Source organism: Salvelinus namaycush, chromosome 5 (assembly GCF_016432855.1).
Source record: "Salvelinus namaycush isolate Seneca chromosome 5, SaNama_1.0, whole genome shotgun sequence".
Taxonomy (NCBI): domain Eukaryota; kingdom Metazoa; phylum Chordata; class Actinopteri; order Salmoniformes; family Salmonidae; genus Salvelinus; species Salvelinus namaycush.
The window spans coordinates 26236943-26257977 of record NC_052311.1 but is presented as its reverse complement, the minus strand read 5'-3'; the positions used below and the strand labels follow the sequence as shown (position 1 = coordinate 26257977).

Sequence of the window (21035 nt, the reverse complement as noted above, 5' to 3'; positions counted from 1 at the left end):
TTTGTGGCACTACTGCTGGTGCTTCTGCTCCATCTGATCCCTCTTCTTCCTGTTTCCCTGGTGCCTGAGCCAGTGGACGACCCCTCCCTGCTGCGGTGGTTATTCTTTGAAGTGCCTCATCAATCGCTCTGGCATCACTGAAGGCTAACTTCTTAAACCTGGGGTCAAGTGCAGCAGTTTCTGATAGCACATGATTATATTCCATTCTGTGGAACTTTCTGTCCATTGATGAACATATGGTGTCCAGCAACTCTGTCACATGTCCAGTGGTTACATTTGCTTCTCTCTGGCGGCTGGCTGTGATTCGCTGCAGACCCTTACACAGGAGTATCATTTGAGCCTGTCACATAGCTGAAAAGAGAGAACAGTAACTTATTAGTTCAGGTTTATGTTTGTCTACTGATACTACATTCTCATCTACATATATAATACTGGATTAAATGATGTACAGTAAGTAGTTATTATTACCTCTCTCCACTGACCTCCACAGTGACCTGCTCAAAGGGTTCCAGGACTCTGCACACCTCCTCCACCACCTCCCATTCCTCTTGGGTCAGAGCATCAACAGGTGCATTGACAGTGGCCAGGGTAGAGATGATGGCATCCTTTGACTCAAGAAACCACTTCAACATATAAAATGTGGAATTCCACCTTGTAGTGCAGTCTTGTTCAGGCCTCAGCTCAGGCATCCCCATCTGGCTTTGTGTAGACTTTAGTTTTTCAGCACCTACTGTGGTCCTGTGGAAGTACTCCACAGCTGCTTTCACTTTGTCCACAGTGGGCTTCATCTTCAGAGCATCTCTTACAATCAGGTGGATAGTGTGGGCAAGACATGGATGATGGGTCCATTTTAAAATGTTCATGGCTTTGGTTGTTAGCTGCATTGTCTCTAACAACATACCACTTTTACATATACTTGCCATGCTCTGGCCACTCAACAGTTCCTCTGCCAAGTTCTCTGGTGTGTCTGTCGCTGAACTCAAAGCAGTCCAGAAGACAGCTAGACATCAAAATCTTCAATGAAGTGACATGTAACAGACACATAAGAAGTGGTTACCCTTGCTTTCCAGCAGTCAGTGGTAAGGCAAACTGCAGTAGCTTTTTGGACTCTTTCCCGCATTGAAGCCCGTGTACTCTCGTACAGTTGTGGAATACGTGATTTTGAGAGGGTTTTCCTGCTTGGAATTGTGTACATTGGATTTAGACTATTGCTATAATTTCTAAAACCTCTGTCCTCCACGATCGAAAATGGCTGGAAATCGGTGGAAATCGTTTTAGCCAATAAATTAGTTTATTCTATAAATATTTTGATTATTCATATCTTAATTGTTTTATATTTTTATGAATAGATTCGGTTCTTCTGAAATGCGACCCGGCTCCCAACGTTCACCTACAAGAGCCGGCTCTTAGAGCCGACTCGTTCGCGAAGTTACCACCACTACCACACATCCAGTGCTAAGCGCAAGTGAGATAGGGCTCTGCTTCGTTCATCACAGGCTCGCACACCCTGTCATCTCCAGCCATTCATTCTGCCCTCCCTCGCTTCGGCGCACGCTGCATTCCTCCGGTAGTTTTTGGATAGCGCATAGCGATGTTTCTCTGCAGAACGGCCTGGCAAAGATGTGGGCATTTGGCAAGGAAGTCAGCCTACCAGTTATCTAGAGATGGTGAGTATGACAAAATCGGCTCAAATGATAGCGAAGTCTTACCACATTAAAGTTGTAACGTTACATGATACAAGATGGCAACTGTGTATCCCTGTTGCCTTTTCTTTCCTCTGTATGTATAGGCTAAGGGTAGCCTATGGGTAGAGGAATATGCGTACATTTCAGAATATAACATTTTGTTCTCATGTGGTTTGGCTTTACTGAAACCGTCTCATCCCAAATTTGAAAGATGGCACCTGTTTTACGGGACAAGGAACGTGAAGGTCAATTGGAATGTTGGCCAATTATGCTCTAAATCTTTTCATTGTGTTAATTTTGATATTGGAGCGTTACATCACACATTTTAAAGAGAAACTCGTGTTCTCCATGTCCAATACCTCAAATTATCCAAACGAGATGTGCCCATGTAATTTTGTTACGAAATTGTTACTATGCAGACTCCGTGGTGGACTGTGCCAACAAATCTTTAATCCTCTCCAATCGTGAATTACTTTGTTTCCTTGTCGGTGCCAATTTGACACTTTTCTGTCGAGGACGATTGCATGGCCTAGGTGTGCATATGATACATTTTAACCGTAGTTACGAAACACGAGCTTGGAAGGCAACAATTAACTGGTTACACAACCTTGTTATTAAACATCCTTAATATTTGACCTTATCTAAATCGGAGGTGGTATAGATATGGTTTCTACTTTTGCTCACGTGGTAGAGAACGTGTCACGGGCGTCTCAATGTATGGACTGCGGACAAAAGCACGAGTCACCATACAGCGCCCTCTGCGGGACCACGCACCAATGAACTTGCATTCTTCTGAACAGACAACGGTAACTCACTGCATTTCGACGCCGCTTTAAACCTTAATATAAAATACTTTCACTAGGCATAGATTCAAGAAATCAGACAACCATATGCTGTGCTGACAACTACAGGTAACTGCCAAAATCACGTAAATAAGCTAGAACTGGGCGTTTTTATACGTGACCCTAAGCATGATGGGATGTTAATTGCTTAATTAACTCAGGAACCACACCTGTTTTCAACATACTTCGTATTAATCAAGTGTTTCTTTTTATTTTGGTAGTTATTAACAGGTAAGCTTCTGAGAGAGAAACATACTAAATGATCAACCCCCCTAGTTTCCCTGTGTACTTTACCTTACACTATTTTGCTTCACCTTTCAGTGGAATCTACACACTATTTGTTGGCACCATGGCATTGCTCATTCTTTGCTGTAGCCCCTGCAGAAACTGGTTTAGCTACTCTTAGAAATAGCCCAAGGGCTAAGCAACGATAGCAACATGACATGCCTTGAGCTTTTGCTCCAGTATTCTCCCCACTGACACACACACACACACAAATATGAGTTTGTCTGATGTCCTGCTGCCAAACACCATTGGTGGCATTTTAGGAGATTACGCAACACTGGCCCCTGATTTGCGTTTGTACAGCATACAACTCTACATGCACAAAAGGGCCTCATGGTATCGCAGTGGGACCCTTCCTGCCTACTCCCCTCCCTTGACCAGTACTTAGGCACAGAGCGGGTATCATAGCTTAATCCTATGACATTGATCCACGGCCACTTGTGCTATCACAATCCCACGCCACTATAACCCTGGGACTGCAGTGGGGGTTGAACAGATTAGCTGGTCTAGAGCCTTGTTACAGAGGTAGGGCCACAGTGATTGGATTACAGGGATGAGAACTTTGAGGGTTAAAATCCCCCTGCAGTGACACACCCTGTTTTGTCATCGGGGTGTACCTTTTTGAAAGGAGAACCTACTGGTGCTCTTCCAATGGGACTAGTTATGTCTTGACTAAAATCTCGACTGAACTTAATTTGAGCCTAAATAACTGGTCCCCCACATATGCTCACTCATTGTGAAAGGCTTGCAGGCTCTCCTGTTAGTTTGGGGTGTGCTTGTTTGCTGTACGAGTGAAACCAGGGAGTGACTTGCTGTACATTGTGTCCTCAACTGTAGCTACTTAACACATTTTATTTTCACCGTGGCAAAGCTGTAACACTGTTCTTGTGCAAGTCTGTCTGCACGGTAGCTGTATATGCATGTCTGTCTTCGTGGGTTGTGTGTGTCCGTCACAAAGACAATCGTCTAGTAGTGTGTGCTTGTGGTGTTATAAGTGTGTGTAAGATTGTCCATCTTTGTTGTCCGTGTCTATGGCGTTTGTGTGCCTGTCTGCCATGAGGGCAGGGCACTGACCTACAGCAGCATTAGGAGGAAACGCTGACTCTGGTCAAAGTCTTGGTGTAAGTAAGCAAAGCGCCTGGCTACACTGTTTTTTCTGCCGATGTAATGGCACTCCGGGAAAGCACAGTCAAAGTGAAAGAACTATGTCAAATGACAAAGCACCCCCTTGTGCTGATTATCATAAAAATTATGCTGCAGGAGAAAGATGAATATTGGTGGTGGGTCATTTGACCTGCTTTTGAATATTGCTATTGCACTGACCTTCTAGGAAAATTACGTTAGCTAGAATTCGACTAAACTTTTATTTTACACTAGCCTATTTCACTTTATTCCTTTTGCCTAGTGTTAGTCTGGTTGGAGTTCTACCAGCCGACCACTGTTTTTCAGTTGGAGTCAAATGAGCTCTGACAGGCATATTCCTGGACACCTAAACCCATTCCACCTAATCCAATAAAAATCCAGGGATCATGCTTCAACAAATCCTCTGTCCTCATGCTTCCCTCTCACTGCATTAGGTCGATCCTATTGTAATCTTTTTAAACCAATCTTGTGGGGTCAAGATCAAATGTTGAATATCCTGTGACATCTACCGTGTTTCCTGATTACCTCTGAAGGCCGGGTGACCTTTACCTAACCGGTGACCTTTATTGTTTTTTTTTTGTAGTACTGCCACGGCGACAGATGTCGTCGCTCCCCGGTGGTACTGGTGATAACATCATCTACGCCCTGCTGTGTGGTGGGGGCTTTGCTGGAGCTGTCGCCTATGTGAGTCTACACTTGTCAATTTTTACTTTGATCTGTTTGAGTTTAGATGACGTAGCTCATAGGGGGAAAAATAATACCAGACTGGCCTTTTTCCATAAACCTTTAACTTTATAATGTGCTCTTTTATTCTGTTACATGGCTAAAGTTTTTTATAATGTGTTTCATTGGTAAAGGAAAATATGTAACTATTTTGAGCATTGAAATTATCTTTTGTTTCTTCTAACAGACATACAGCACTGTGACCACAGACCACGCCAGATTCACCGACCGTATAGCGGATATCAACGCTCGTCCCAAGACCGAGTGGGTTCCCAAACCATGGCCCCCCAAGAGTAAGTCTCACCTCACCCATTGTCTTACCTCACAACCTCACCCATCGTCTTACCTCACAACCTCAACTAACCCCTCGTGTCATTCACCTCCCAGGTTATTGGATTAGACCCTGTTTGGAATGGGGTCTAACGACTGTTACCCCTCCCCCCCACCCCCTCAGTTCAGTGGCCTCAGCTCTCTCTATTCATGAGTCATGGTTGGCAGTGCAGCTCGACGGCCGTCCTGTCAAGTGAGGCAGAAAGAGATGTGAGCCAAGCTAGGGTTTGTTGGACAGCAGGCCTGGATAATCCTCTACTTACGACCAAGGAATGTCACTGAGTGACCACGCACCTAAAACTATAGCCTGGCTATTCGGTCCCCCCCCCCGCCGGGAGAGCCTTTCTGCTGCAGTAGACAGCCTGCTGAGTTCATTAGAATTCACACACACACTGATAGTCTCCGTCCTCCCCCTGTCGTTGTCATAGTGTATTAATAACTGTTGACACAGACGGGACAGCCCAGTCAACTCTGTGCTGCAATAACAAGCAGTCAGTAGTTTTGGCCAGACCACCATTGACTCTTAGCCAAGCAGGCCAGCCAGGCCCCCCCCTCACGTTCTCTGGTCATTGCTGTCCAGGCAGCTGTCGGAGCCCTGCATATCACTCTCAAGTCATCCCACTATCACTCCATCTCACTTTTGCCATAATCACTTCCTGAAAACACAAACACACTCCCGTCCAATACCATTCTATTTATATGACCAGCTATTATGTCATCCAACAGTGGCCAGGCAGTTAGGTATTGATACTGGGAGAGGTCCCTAATTGACTACTTCTGCTGTATAAACAGTTGAGATAAGATGTATAATTACAGTACCTTTTGTTGTCCAGTGGTAATGGATGTTTACTTTGGCAGGCTACAGCATAACCATAAACTCCCAACTACACAGATATCACACAAGCGCACGGCTGTCACGCTCATACAAGTGTGTAAAGATAAAACCCACCATGTCTGTATCATAAATCATAACTGGGTACAGATCAGACATGCCTACTAAGACAACCTCATTCATATATGTACACGATTTATACACTCCATATAATCCACATGTAAACCTGTGACAATGCGTTTCTGTCTGTTTCCAGGCAGGGATGAGGAAGAGGAGGGTGAGTTCCTATGTGTGGCTTTTAATAGCTAATGTCCTTAATTTTTTAGAACTCACAGCCTGTTAAATAACTCTTTCTGAATGACCAATAAAACTTAGTTTTTAGACTGACTAAGCGTACCTTGGCATGGATTTGATTTTTTTTCACTCTCTCTCACTGATTGCCTTGAAATGTATCTGTTTCTCTATAGTTACACTCACAAACCTAGGTTTTCCTCTTGACACGTTCACAAAACGCATTCTGAGAACCAATGCTGGCGAAAAGGAGTGGTTTCAGAAATGGGTGGAGTCTTCACGTATTGCATTTCAGTGATAAAAAAAAAAAATGCTGTGAAATGCCACGATAATCTACTTTATGGTTATTAGTGACGTCTCCACTCATCGTAGGGTTCCTTAATCCTCATTGGTTATTCACTGCAGAGCACCAATCACATCGATTCTTACACCCACGCTAGAAGGTCTCCCTGTTCTGATTAATAACTGCCTGAGCCATTTGCCTCATCTGATCAATCTTCAGTCAATGAATTGATCAGCAACGAGTTCCAAGTGCTTTTAACATTTTTAGTCTTTAATGTGTTAAAGCATAGTGTAAATAGGATAACTGTCTGAGATTAACTCGTTTATTTTAATTGAAACCCAGATAAGATGTCGGGTCTAGAACAGATTCTGCTCTTAGAGTTTTCTTTAGTTGGTCTTGGCTTTCTGTCATTAGCTAGGTTTCCATTCAGTTCGCAACAGTCTGCAAAAATAAAATGTGGATTTTCCCACCACATATGTTTCCATGGGTTAAATTCCCATGTACAGAAAACAAGTTAAATGGGTTTCCATCGCATTTTCAGATTTTTTTGTTGTGATATATAGCACATGTTCCCACTCTGGTATTGGCATGTGTGCTCTAGCCAACCGCTCGCAGATACAGTGCTGGTATAGCCTACATGAGATTATTATGGACAATAGAGCAAGATTATTTTAATTTGTGAAACGGCAGCCTAGCATCAATCATCATGTCACCAGAATAAGACCCTCAATATTTATTGGAAAGGAACATCAAGGTCATCACCTTGCACTTTCACCACCCTGTGAAGTTCATAACTTATTTAATCTGTAGCCTAATAAACTGCATGCTTTCCCGAGTCGTAGTGGGAGGACCTTATATTTGTAATTTTTTTAAATTTAACCTTTATTTAACCAGGTAGGCTAGTTGAGAACAAGTTCTCATTTACAACTGCGACCTGGCCAAGATAAAGCAAAGCAGTGTGAAACAAACAACAACACAGAGTTACACATGGAATAAACAAACATACAGTCAATAATACAATAGAAAAAGTCTATATACAGTGTGTGCAAATGAGGTAGGCTAAGGGGGGTAAGGCAATAATAGGCCATTGTTGCGAAATAATTACAATATAGCAATTAAACACGGGAGTGATAGATGTGCAGAAGATGAATGTGCAAGTAGAGATACTGGGGTGCAAAGGAGCAAAATAAATAAATAGCAGTATGGGGATAAGGTAGTTGGATGGGCTATTTACAGATGGGCTATGTACAGCTGAAGTGATCTGTGAGCTGCTCTGACAGCTGGTGCTTAAAGTTAGTGAGGGAGATATGGGTCTCCAGCTTCAGTGATTTTTGCAGTTCGTTCCAGTCATTGGCAGCAGATAACTGGAAGGAAAGGCGGCCAAAGGAGGAATTGGCTTTGGGGGTGACCAGTGAAATATACCTGCTGGAGCGCGTGCTACGAGTGGGTGCTGCTATGGTGACCAGTGAGCTGAGATAAGGCGGGGCTTTACCTAGCAAAGACTTATAGATGACCTGGAACCAGTGGGTTTGGCGACGAATATGTAGCGAGGGCCAGCCAACGAGAGCATACAGGTTGTAGTGGTGGGTATTATATGGTGGCTTTGGTGACAAAACGGATGGCACTGTGATAGACTACATCCAATTTGCTGAGTAGAGTGTTGGAGGCTATTTTGTAAATGACATCGCCGAAATCAAAAATCGGTAGGATAGTCAGTTTTACGAGGATGTTTGGCAGCATGAGTGAGGATGCTTTGTTGCGAAATAGGAAGCCGATTCCAGATTTAATTTTGGATTGGAGATGCTTAATGTGAGTCTGGAAGGAGAGTGTACAGTCTAACCAGACACCTAGGTATTTGTAGTTGTCCACATGTTCTAAGTCAGAACTGTCCAGAGTAGTGATGCTGGACGGGCGGGCAGCGATTGGTTGAAGAGCATGCATTTAGTTTTACTTGCATTTAAGAGCAGTTGGAGGCCACGGAAGGAGAGTTGTATGGCATTGAAGCTCGTCTGGAGGTTAGTTAACACAGTGTTCAAAGAAGGAAGTATACAGAATGGTGTCGTCTGCGTAGAGGTGGCTCAGAGAATCACCAGCAGCAAGAGCGACATCCTTGATGTATACAGAGAAAAGAGTCGGCCCGAGAATTGAACCCTGTGTCACCCCCATAGAGACTGCCAGAGGTTCGGACAACAGGCCCTCCGATTTGACACACTGAACTCTGTCTGAGAAGTAGTTGGTGAACCAGGCGAGGCAGTCATTTGAGAAACCAAGGCTGTTCAGTCTGCCGATAAGAATGTGGTGATTGACAGAGTCGAAAGCCTTCGCCAGGTCGATGAATACAGCTGCACAGTCTTGTCTCTTATCGATGGCGGTTATGATATCGTTTAGGACCTTGAGCGTGGCTGAGGTGCACCAATGACCAGCTCGGAAACCAGATTGCATAGCGGAGAAGGTACGGTGGGATTTGAAATGTTCGGTGATCCGTTTGTTAACTTGGCTTTTGAAGACCTTAGAAAGGCAGGGTAGGATAGATATAGGTCTGTAGGAGTTTAGGTCTAGGGTGTCTCCCCCTTTGTAGACATGCGTGACTCCCAAGTTTACTTCGATATGATGGTTATTATATCAATATTTGCTCATAAAAAAAGCGCATTTATCACCATTTCTCAAATTAATTATACAGACACACAAAGATCCCACCTTGTCTAGCGTGTTTTGTCGACATTTGGAAAGTTTAGACTTGCTGTTTCAATCAGGCCTGTCAAAAGAATTCTGACATGTACTTAACGTGCATAAAAAGGTTGGCTGGAAACCTGGTTAATGCCAGAAAAGATTGTTAGGGGACCATAAGCATCCGGTTGGTGTAAAACCTACTGTTGATGGTAATATTTGGAAGGACCTGTTCAGAAATGAGTTTGCCTGCACAAAATATTTTGGTTTCTCTAGATGGTAAACTTAAGAGTAATGCTGTTGATGACTTTGATATATACATTTTATTGGTGGTCATTTGGATTCTGAAAGTATACTCATTTTTTCCCGATCTGATCCCACCCCACCCAGCTTCTCCTATCTGACCCTAACCTATCCTTTTGTCTGAAATACCTGTTAATCAGAACAGGGGGTCCCCCTCCTTGACACTACTCTTTTCCTATTGGACGATCCATCCCAAAACATGTGTCCCCCTTCTCTTTCACTTTTAATCCTCTGTCTCCCCTTACCTCTTTAAAACCTGTACCTCTTTATTAGAAGCTCTTTATTCGCTACCAAACAGAGACAACAGGTGATGTCATCTTAGTGTGCCCTTAAGGGGGTTATGCACCTAGAATGCTAACGCACTGTTAGCATTATCAGTGCATTGCACAAGCAAGAGAATCGCGTAGGGAATTGATTATCATATTCTTGGATGTTGAACTTGAATTTTCTATAATGGTGAAATTTTTATCTGATTTTAAAGTTATTTTGGTTAAAGGTTCTCTTCCTCCCTTTCCACTAACGCTCCTATTTTTACTCTTTTCAGTGTAAAAGTAAATTGCCTACACATCAGGGGACTTTATAGCCTACTGGACTGTTTGGATGAATCTGAAAAGGGGGAAATCTCTTCTACTTTCCTGCTACGTCCCATACATTCAACTATTGTCTGTTTCTGAAAGTTTCTCTGCTGGATGCTCCCTTCTCTTATTTCCCCATTTCTGATTTGATGAACTCTTGTATTTGGCCTCTTCCAGGATGGATTAATGTTAATGGGTACATTTTAAAATTAAATGTGCACAAACCACCTTGGTTGTCTCTGTGTTATTGTTGGAATTTCCAGGTACTGGTAGCTTTGATTGGATGGTAAGATTTGCCATCTTTATCCTCTCACCCTGTACCCTCTGACCTGACCCTGTCTACCTTCACTAAGTCACTTTAATTTTGCCTGCCTCCCTCTGTCGATTTTATTCTTCTTTCCCTCCCGTTCTGTCTTTGGGTTTGCATGTGGTTCTGTAGTGAATTCTCCTCTGCGGTGATTTGCTTTGCTGGGGTTTTCCCCTTCTAGGTGGAGTGTGGTATGAGCCGGAGGTGTGGTAAGAGGAGTGGCATGGGCATGTGTGACGTGGTGTATGATTGAGTGTGTAGTTGTGCACACGGCAGCTCAGGATACAGAACTAGATCAGAGCTATACATGATCAGATATAACTTAGAAATTGTACTTTATGTGAATATTCTGTTATTGTAGGTGTTCTGTAGGGTAATTCACATGCTCTGTAAATCCACTTATTTCTTTGAGTATTGTGTTGTAGAGCATGGCTTACTCGGGCAGTGTGGTGTTGGTGCCCTTCATAGATCGATGCCATCTTTACTGATTTATACATTTTTCCCTCCCTCCTGTTTCAGGTGAGGAAGCAGTAGCCGATGGAGAGGAGGAAGCAGAGGAGGCGGCGGCTGGAGAGGAGGCTGCAGCTGAAGAGGCTGTGGAAGCGGAAAACATAGCAGAACCTGCTGAAGAGGCCGAGGCAGTCTCTGAAGAACCTGCTGTGGAGGCAGCAGTAGAGGAAGTGGCTGTAGTAGAAGCAGAGACTGTGGTGGAGGAGATCGCCGAGGCTGCTGAAGTCATCGCCGAGGTCGCTGAAGAGGTCGTTGAGGTGGCCAAGGAAGTAGAGGCGGCAGCAGAGGAAGTGGTCATAGTGGCCGAGGCCGTGGAGGATGCTGCAGAGGCCATTGCCGTGCCCGCCATCGCCGAGGAAGCAGTTGCTGTGGCAGAGCCAGAGAGCAATGGTACGGCCGCACAGGAGGAGGTAGCTCCCGAGGCTGCTGTTACTGCGGAGTAACGGGCGCGTACACTGTCCTTCACCACCAGCCCAACACACATACACACTGATAGACAAGCAACTAGAGGAAGGTTAGGTGTGCACTATTTACCCACACCATATAATACAGTACCACTTAAAACTGATCCCACCTTTTCCAAAAACCACTTTAGAGCTTGACTCCTCAGATGTAAAGGTTCTTCTCTGGAAAGAACACATTTTATTTATTAGAGTTTATATAGATGGCAGAGGTGTAATTAATGATATGACTGATTAAGTTAAAGTGAGAAGACTGAGTAGAATATTGTTATTTCCCCCCTTCACACTAGAAGCTTCCAGACTTTGTGGGGTTTCATTACTTTATGTAGTTCAGTCTCTCCTGACTGTGTACAGTATAGTTGTTATGATTCCTGGAGATGGTAAAGGCACTAAAAAGCTTTCGCTGCTGAGGCTGTTTTTTCTTGAATTCCCTATCCAATGAGAACAGCAGATCGCCACAGTGAGACCCTTTAGAAAGTGGCAGTGATGTCATCAATGCTATCTCTTGCACAGTTAAGGATGTAATGGTTTCAACCTTGTATCATTACAGTAAGGATAGAAATACACAGCTGCAAATCACTTCTCCCTCCAAACTACCTTTTCACCCTTCTCCCTTCCTCTCAAACATTGCCCACTCATCTTTCACCATTCTGTTTACGATCTCCACTGACCTAGCGTTTCAACAATCTTTAACCTCTCACCTGCCTTGCCTCAGAGGCCCGCCGCCGCATGCAACCACAAACAGGAAAACACCTCAAATGAGCCATTTGATTATTTTGTTTGTAATGTGTACGCCCAGTCCACGGCTAACCAATCACTACTACTCGGGGTTTATTTGGGAGATATTACATTTACTGTACTTTTTAAGCCTCTTTTAATATGCTTCTCTGCCAGATATCACTGAGTTGGTACATGCCGACGTAATGATAAAAGCTTTTGTTTAACCTAACCCGCTGCACATCTCATGCAGCCGTGTGATAGCTTCTGCTAGTACAGACAACCCTACTGTAACACAACAAACTGTTGCCGTGTGTTTTATTCTTCACTGTAAAACTGGAACTTTGAGGGAATGACCTTGTAAGGTTAACTTGATGAACTCAACCATGTGGTCATTCAGATTTTGCTCTTTTTTAAAAACTGGATAACGCAGTGAGTAGTTGTGTAATGGGATTTCATCGAGCCAAACAATAAAAGTATTGAGAAACTGGAAAGATCCCCTCCCGTGTTTAATTTGTCTGGATTTGGTTTGCTTGCGCTAATACGCTACGCTTGTAGGGCTTTCGGCTGCAGAAAACCAGTGTTTTTCCAAAACAATGGTTTCCATCACAAGGAAAAATGACGAGACAATCTGCCTTCAGAATGTTATAAATGTGATAATTGCGTAAATATCGAACACCTTTAACCAAACGTTATAATATATTTTAATATACTATAGTTTTACCATTAAGGACCTGGGGATAAATCCACCACACTGACACGAGTTAATTCATCTCTGCACTGTTGCCCCACGAGTCGACAAATGATTTACTTTAGACCAGCACACAAATCAGAATCTCCCTAGTTGTGAAAATATGTCAAGACCAATGTGTTTAAAATCAAACCATTATCCCATTTGGTGTGTGTGTGTGTGTGTGCCTTTGTGATATTTGGCAGGAAGGCATTTTATTTGAGGTGGCCTCTTTTTATAAAGGGTGGTGGACAACATGCAAAAGTATGGTTTTTACATGTATATTCTGATACACTATTTTAATGTCTGTATTCACATTAGAAATGACTCATTCACACTTCTATTCTTACAAGGCATTTTGTGCTGCATACATGCACTGTATACATGCACTGTATGTGGAATATTTATGCTCAGTTAACTGCTATTCCAGAAACTTCCTTCATCACTTCCTGTACCCTCATCTGCTCAATGGAACGATGCAATGCCTTTCTTTGCTATGCCTGCTATCTGCACCCATGCCACTGCTGGTTGGAGGTGCTATAGCAGGACTGGCTCAATGGAATGGAGTCAAACGTGGTTTCCATATGTTTGAAACCATCCCATTCATGCCATTCGGACCTTAAAATGAGCCTGTCCTATAGCTCCTCCCACCAGCCTCCACTGTAGGGGTTGAAATTCTGCAGCTGTAGGCTCCATCCTAACCCACTCAACACCACCCATTCTCCTGCGGTCACTCAGTGCTCTGGTGGGTACATTCTTTCCATTGTCTGCTAGCCTGCATTGGTCAAATGCATTTCTGCTTTGCATTATTCACCAAAAATGTGCCCCCCATGCCGTCCCTAGGAGGGGTGCGTCACTTGAGTGGGTTGAGTCACTGACGTGGTCTTCCTGTCTGGGTTGGCGCCCCCCTTGGGTTGTGCAGTGGCGGAGATCTTTGTGGGCTATACTCGGCCTTGCCTCAGGATGGTAAGTTGGTGGTTGAAGATATCCCTCTAGTGGTGTGGGGGCTGAGCTTTGGCAAAGTGGGTGGGGTTATATCCTGCCTGTTTGGCCCTGTCCGGGAGTATCATCGGATGGGGCCACAGTGTCTCCCGATCCCTCCTGTCTCAGCCTCCAGTATTTATGCTGCAGTAGTTTGTGTCGGGGGGCTAACTGCTTCTGTTTTTCTCGGTTGCCCAACGCATCACATTGGGTGAGTGTGGTACAGTGACTTATTATACATTTTGTTATGTTACAGCCTTATTCTGAAATTGATTTAAAAAAAGAATAATCTAGACACTACCCCATGATTAAAAACAGGTTTAGAAATGTTTGCAAATGTATTAAAAAATAAACTGAAATATCACATTTACATACAGTACCAGTCAAAAGTTTGGACGCACCTACTCATTCCAGGGTTTTTCTTTATTTTTCCTATTTCCTACATTGTAGAATAAAAGTGAAGACATCAACTATGAAATAACACATGAAATCATGTAGTAACCCAAAAAGTGTGAAACAATCAAAATAGATTTGAGATTCTTCAAAGTAGCCACCCTTTGCCTTGAAGACAGCTTTGCACACTTTTGGCATTCTCTCAACCAGCTTCATGAGGTAGTCACCTGGAATGCATTTCAATTAACAGGTGTGCCTAGTTAAAAGTCAATTTGTGAAATTTCTTAAATGCTCAAATAAGAAAAGAGAAAGGACAGTCCATCATTACTTTAAGACATGAAGTTCAGTCAATCCAGAACATTTCAAGACTTCAAGAGCAGTCACAATAACCATCAAGCACTTTGATGAAACTGGCTCTCAAAAGGACCGCCACAGGAAAAGAAGATCCAGAGTTACCTCTGCTGCAGAGGATAAGTTCATTAGAGTTGACTGCACCTCATATTGCAGCACAAATAAATGCTTCACACAGTTCAAGTAACAGACACATCTCAACATCAACTGTTCAGAGGAGACTGTGTGAATCAAGCCTTCATGGTCGAATTGCTGCAAAGAAACCACTACGAAGAAGAGACTTGCTTGGGCCAAGAAACACAAGCAATAGACCGGTGGGCATTAGACCGGTGGAAATCTGTTCTTTGGTCTGATGAGTCCAAATTTGAGATTTTTGGTTCCAACCGCCGTGTCTTTGTGAGACGCAGAGTAAGTGAACGGATGATCTCCTCATGTGTAGTTCCCACCGTAAAGCATGGAGGAGGCGGCGTGGGGGTGCTTTACTGGTGACACTAGTAACCAGCATGGCTACCACATCATTCTGCAGCGATAAGCCAGCCCATCTGTTTTGCACTTAGTGGGACTATCATTTGTTTTTCAACAGGACAATGACCCAAAATACACCTCCAGGCTATGTAAAGGCTATTGGACCATGGAGAGTGATGGAGTGCTGCACTAGATGACCTGGCCTCCACAATCATCTGACCTCAACCCAAATGGAATGGTTTGTGATGAGTTGGATCGCAGAGTGAAGGAAAAGCAGCCAACAAGTGCTCAGCATATGTGGGAACTCCTTCAAGACTGTTGCATTCCTCATGAAGCTGGTTGAGAGAATGCCAAGAGTGTGCAAAGCTGTCATCAAGGCAAAGGTTGGCTACTTTGAAGAATCTGAAATAACATTTTGGTTACTACATGATGCCATATGTTATTTCATAGTTTTGATGTCTTCACTATTATTCTACAATGTAGAAAATATAAAAAAATAAAGAAAACCCCTGAAATTATTAGGTGTGTCAAAACCTTTGACTGGTACTGTAAGTAGTTAGACCCTTGACTCAGTACTTTGTTGAAGTACCTTTGGCAGCGATTATAGCCTCGTCTTGTTGGGTATGACGCTACAACTTCCGGGCATGGGGCCAACCCCCAGGACTTTGGGCCTCTTGTCTGACTTGCTCTCTCCCTCCAGCACCACGACAATGTACTCTGTATTACAGAGAATAAGACAACTGTATTTGGGGAGTTTCTCCCATTCTTCTCTGCAGATCCTCTCAAGCTCTGTCAGGTTGGATGGGTTGCGTCGCTGCAAGCTATTTTCAGGTCGTTCCAGAGATGTTCAAGTCCCGACTCTGGCTGGGCTACTCAAGGACAATCAGAGACTTGTCCTGAAGCCACTTCAGCGTTGTCTTTGCTTTTTGCTTAAGGTTGTTGTCCTGTTGGAAGGTGAACCTTCGCCCCAGTCTGAGCGCTTTGGGGCAGGTTTTCATCAAGGATCTCTCTGTACTTTACACCATTCAACTTTCCCTCGATCCTGACTAGTCTCCCAGTCCATGCCACTGAAAAACATCCCACAACATGATGCTGCCACCATGCTTCACTGTAGGGATGGTATTGGCCAGGTGATGAGCAGTGCCTGGTTTCCTCCAGATGTGACACTTGGCATTTAGGCCAAAGAGTTCAATCTTGGTTTCTTCAGACCAGAGAATCTTGTTTCTCATGGTCTGAGAGTCCTTTAGGTGCTTGTGGCAAACTCCTTGTGCCTTTTCTTGATTAGTGGCTTCCGTCTGGCCACTCTACCATAAAGGCCTGATTGGTGGAGTGCTGCAGAGATGGTTGTCCTTCTGGAAGGTTCTCCAATCGCCACAGAGGAACTCTGGAGTTCTATCAGAGTGACCATCGGGTTCTTGGTCACCTCCCTGACCAAGGCCCTTCTCCCCCGATTGTTTTGGTACCCTTTCCCAGATCTCTGCCTCGACACAATCCTGTCTCGGAGTTCTACAGACAATTCCTTAGACCTCATGGCTTGGTTTTTGCTCTGACATGTACTGTCAACTGTGGGACCTATATAGACAGGTGTGTACCTTTCCAAATCATGTCCAATCAATTTATTTTACCACAGGTGGACTCCAAGTTGTAGAAACACCTCAAGGATGATCAATGAAAACAGGATGCACCTGAGCTCAATTTCGAGTCTCATAGCAAAGGGTCTGAATACTTATGTATTTGTTTTGTATTTTTAATATATTTGCTAATTTCAAAAAACCTGTCTTCGCTTTGTCATTGTGTGTGTTTTTGTGTGTGTTGATTGAGGATTTTTATTTATTTAATCAATTTTGGAATTCGGCTGTAACGTAACAATGTGGAAAAAGTTGAGTTGTCTGAATACTTTCCGAATGCACTGTATGTTGATTGAGTTGGAGATATTGAGTCTTTTCGTAACATGAGTGTGAGTGATGTATCGGCGCTTGGTTTTGTTTTTCAGTGGCACCAGTCACTATGGCAGCAGCCTCTGCTTTGGCGGTGACAACAGTCGCTGAAGTAGTTTTAGAAGTCAAGGAGGCTGCCTCCGTGGAGGCCCCAGCTGCAGAAGAAGCCGCTCCAGTCGAGGCCGCACCCATAGAAGAGGCTCCTACTGCAGTCGAAGAAGCTCCAATTGAGGCTGCCGCAGCAGAGATTGTGGAGGGAGACCCTGCACTTGTGGAGGCAGACGCTGCACATGCGGTGGAGGCAGACGCTGCACATGCGGTGGAGGCAGACGCTGCACATGCGGTGGAGGCAGACGCTGCACATGCGGTGGAGGCAGACGCTGCACATGCGGTGGAGGCAGACGCTGCACATGCGGTGGAGGCAGACGCTGCACATGCGGTGGAGGCAGACGCTGCACATGCGGTGGAGGCAGACGCTGCACATGCGGTGGAGGCAGACGCTGCACCTGCGGTGGAGGCAGACGCTGCACCTGCGGTGGAGGCAGACGCTGCACCTGCGGTGGAGGCAGACGCTGCACCTGCGGTGGAGGCAGACGCTGCACCTGCGGTGGAGGCAGACGCTGCACCTGCGGTGGAAGAGGCGCCAGCTGCAGAAGAAGCCGCTCCAGTCGAGGCCGCACCCATAGAAGAGGCTCCTACTGCAGTCGAAGAAGCTCCAATTGAGGCTGCCGCAGCAGAGATTGTGGAGGGAGACCCTGCACTTGTGGAGGCAGACGCTGCACATGCGGTGGAGGCAGACGCTGCACATGCGGTGGAGGCAGACGCTGCACATGCGGTGGAGGCAGACGCTGCACATGCGGTGGAGGCAGATGCTGCACCTGCGGTGGAGGCAGACACTGCACCTGCGGTGGAGGCAAACGCTGCACCTGCGGTGGAGGCAAACGCTGCACCTGCGGTGGAGGCAGACGCTGCACCTGCGGTGGAAGAGGCGCCAGCGGCTAAGGAGTACATTGTCGTGGTGCTGGAGGGAGCGAGCAAGTCAGACAAGAGGCCCAAAGTCCTGGGGGTTGGCCCCATGACCGGCAGGATTATCCCAGACGAAGACGAGGCCCCTGCTGCTGAGGTAACAGGTAATTTGACAAATCAACAGGATGCAACTGATCAGGTAGCCTAGCCTAGCGGCAGGTAGCCTAGTGGTTAGAGCGTTGGACTAGGAACTGAAAGGTTGCAAGATCGAATCCCCGAGCTGACAAGGTAAAAATCTGTCGTTCTGCCCCTGAACAAGGCAGTTAATCCACTGTTCCTAAGCCGTCATTGAAAATAAGAATTTGTTCTTAACTGACTTGCCTAGTTAAATAAAGGTGTAAAAAAAATGTCTGATCAGTTGGATGAGTAGATTATAAAAAATAAAAATTGGACTGACACTCTTTATATATGCACAGGCATTCAGGATTTTGTTGAAAATTATCTATTTGAGCTAAATATTACCAATGATGCGACCAGTCATACTAGTACACGTAGTTGTACAGAGGTAGGATCTTAACTTGACCTGTTTCTCACAGCAAGAAAATAATCCTGCAGCAACCGGAAATTTGAATTATGTGGATTATAATTCATGGACATTTTTGGTAGGGGTTGATACATTTTTAGTTGGGGCAAATTAAGTCTGAAATGTTTAAGAAGAAATTACAAACTTCAGAAGCCTTTTTTAAACCTTTTAATAGACTACACGCTTGCATTTCCTGCTTTGCAGTTTTTTGTCCTGCAACACCCGGGTGATCAAATTTAAGATCCTGTATCGGTATCTCACATTTTGCAACCTAGATTGAAAGGCTACTGCCATTTCAGTGTTAGTCAGAGTATTGTGATCTAATGTGATCTCACCACCTTGGTCTTCAGGGCAAGCGACGGCTGCTTAGGATGCAGATGCAGTTGAACCAACTGACAGGTATTGAACTTCTGTAGTCACTTCTCTAAGTAGGCATCTATTCACCAGGGGAAAACACTACACAGGTTTAGGTTAGATTACAATACACAAGGAACATTTTCCTTTTTGGGCATAGTGTAACCTAAAACGATAGTGTTTTTCCTTGGTGATTAGATGCATACTTGTTTATATTACTTTTTCTGTCTGGTCTGTCATGCACCAGTCTTGATGCCATGTGTTTTTATGTACCTTTTCTTCTCATTCTATTCATCACAGTAAGCACTTGGAGCCCCTGGATGATATATCAACCCTGAGGAAGACAAGGGATGTGCCTTCCCCCACACTTTAACCCTTCCACACACTTTGACCCCTAACCCCTGACAGTCTACCCTTGATTTTTATCTGTAGTATAAAACTTTTCTCCCCGTCTTGCATCAGGGAATTGTCTGTGTATATGTTCAGATAATGCCTGCTTTATGGAAACAAACATCTGATATGTTATTCTAATGTACTCCACCTGTTCCAAGAAGAGGTACATTTTCCTATAGTATCACATCGGAGCTGTTTAGAAATGGTCCATCTATATAGGCTTCACAACCGAACCTGTGACAATGCAGATAGTCAGTCATATAGTACAATACATTACTCTTCTCACCTTTTTAGATGCGCACAGTCACAAAACACCTGGGAGTTTACTACTGGTTCATCTGCACAACCTTTAAAAGGAGACTGTCTTTCTCTCAATGGGAGTTCTATTTTCTTAGTTTTCAGTATGGTTGCAGCTGTGAAGGCTAAAGATACTCTCACAGCATAGTATGTCATAGTTTACTTCACCCAAGAAACCTCACACTAGACTCACTCCAATGGTGTTTTCTGATTCTCACCATCCAAGGCAATACTACACATTTGATGCTCAGCCAGCAATTGCCTCATGGCCGGGTAGGAATGTGACCAGCATTATTTAACTATCCTCATGTTTTAACTCTTTGGGCTGATTCCAATGTGAACATCACAAGTATTTAACTCAAAGGGAATGCGATCAGACTGCTTTTGGAAATCACTCTATTTCCGAGTCACTGACTTGTTTTTGGGAGACCAGATCAATTAGGTTACCTTACCACCTCAGTATTCCTCCAGCTTGTGATCCACAGACCTTTTATTAATGCAGTATTATAGTTGAACAAACCTTCTCAGTTGCATGCCAGACATGTGATTCATATTGGGAAATTAGCATAACAACGAATCAGTCAGGTTTTTACAGTCGGTGTGATCTCTTCAAGCTAGACTCCGTTGCGTAGTCCATGATGTTGCTCTTCATGATTTCATAAGGCAGACATTTTCCTCTCTCTTTTTACTTTCTCCCTCCCCCTCTGTTGTAGAGCCTTTCTCTTCTCAGCACCATGGCTATTGTATACACAGCTGTTAGATAGTCCATTTATTTAAGTGACCCTCTATAGCTTATTGTGGTGAAAAGCTGTATCTGAAATAGGAAAAGCCATGATTTGAGTGTATAGCATGTTTTCCTAGGCTGGTATAAACAGTTGAGTGTTGTGCTTGTTACCATATGAAAGCAGAATTTTTAAAAACTCAGGCTTGTGTGGTGGCATACGTTAATTCAGTGCTTGATATGGCTCAGTAAGTGTTTTTAAAGTTTGTTTCTGCTTTTCAAATTAGATGACTTTCTAGTTAGTTTAGATTCATAAATACATGTTCATAACTTTGTCAGAACCAGTTAAAATAATCAGCAGGCCATACAAGGCTTTCACTGTAGACATACTCTACATATTTGTAGTAGGACTAGTTCTCTTCTCACTTTCCTCACATATTATATTTTATTTTTGATATATTAGGCATATTTGAAACGGTACCGAGACCGTTGATAAGAAGTGAATGTAGGATAATTCCTAATTAAGGAGTGGGATAATTCAGTGTGTTTGTCCTAATGTTTGCAGGCTGGGTTTGAATGGGCCATATAGTGGCTTGTCCTGTGAGTGGATGGCTTCACACTGTACATCTGGCCTAGCATGGGCTACAAACTGTGACTATTTGAAACATTGCTGTTTTTCTGAAATAAAGGAATATTTCAGTTTTGTCTACTGCTTTATTTTTTGTGTGTGTGTCAACTTTGAAACCTCTCTGCTATTGAAAATACACCATGACAAATTATGTCCTATATATGAGCATTCACTATCGTTGTCATAGTAAAAGCCAAAAACCTCATTGCTACTATATATAGTTAAAATGGTGAAATACTCAGGCAGTTATCCAGCAATCACAAAGGATGTATTCATGCAGCC

At 44.0% G+C, this 21035-nt stretch overlaps 1 protein-coding gene across 6 annotated transcripts; it reads left to right on the top strand.

Moving 5' to 3' along the window:
- The first annotated feature begins 1421 nt into the window (after nt 1-1421).
- On the top strand, nt 1422-20830 carry LOC120048108 (fibrous sheath CABYR-binding protein-like). Of its 6 annotated transcripts, XM_038993820.1 has the most exons (9): nt 1425-1667; nt 4539-4639; nt 4866-4971; nt 6097-6117; nt 10786-11166; nt 16868-17208; nt 17581-17934; nt 18711-18759; nt 19015-20830. In XM_038993820.1, the coding sequence occupies exons 1-9, from the start codon at nt 1592-1594 to the stop codon at nt 19050-19052; spliced, it is 1467 nt and encodes a 488-aa protein (XP_038849748.1). In that variant the 5' UTR covers nt 1425-1591; the 3' UTR covers nt 19053-20830. The 6 variants fall into 6 exon arrangements, with proteins under 6 accessions (XP_038849746.1, XP_038849745.1, XP_038849747.1 ...); XM_038993817.1 differs by having other exon boundaries at nt 1423-1667; nt 16868-17934; XM_038993819.1 differs by having other exon boundaries at nt 1424-1667; nt 16868-17941.
- Nucleotides 20831-21035: the final 205 nt, after the last annotated feature.

What these genes read in the sequence shown, in the direction of transcription:
- LOC120048108 (XM_038993817.1), top strand. Translation starts at nt 1,592, where the DNA reads ATGTTTCTCTGCAGAACGGCCTGGCAAAGATGTGGGCATTTGGCAAGG. An exon ending in TTGCTGGAGCTGTCGCCTAT is followed by an intron (nt 4,640 to 4,865) that starts GTGAGTCTACAC and finishes TTCTTCTAACAG; the next exon opens with ACATACAGCACTGTGACCAC. An exon ending in CAAACCATGGCCCCCCAAGA is followed by an intron (nt 4,972 to 6,096) that starts GTAAGTCTCACC and finishes GTCTGTTTCCAG; the next exon opens with GCAGGGATGAGGAAGAGGAG.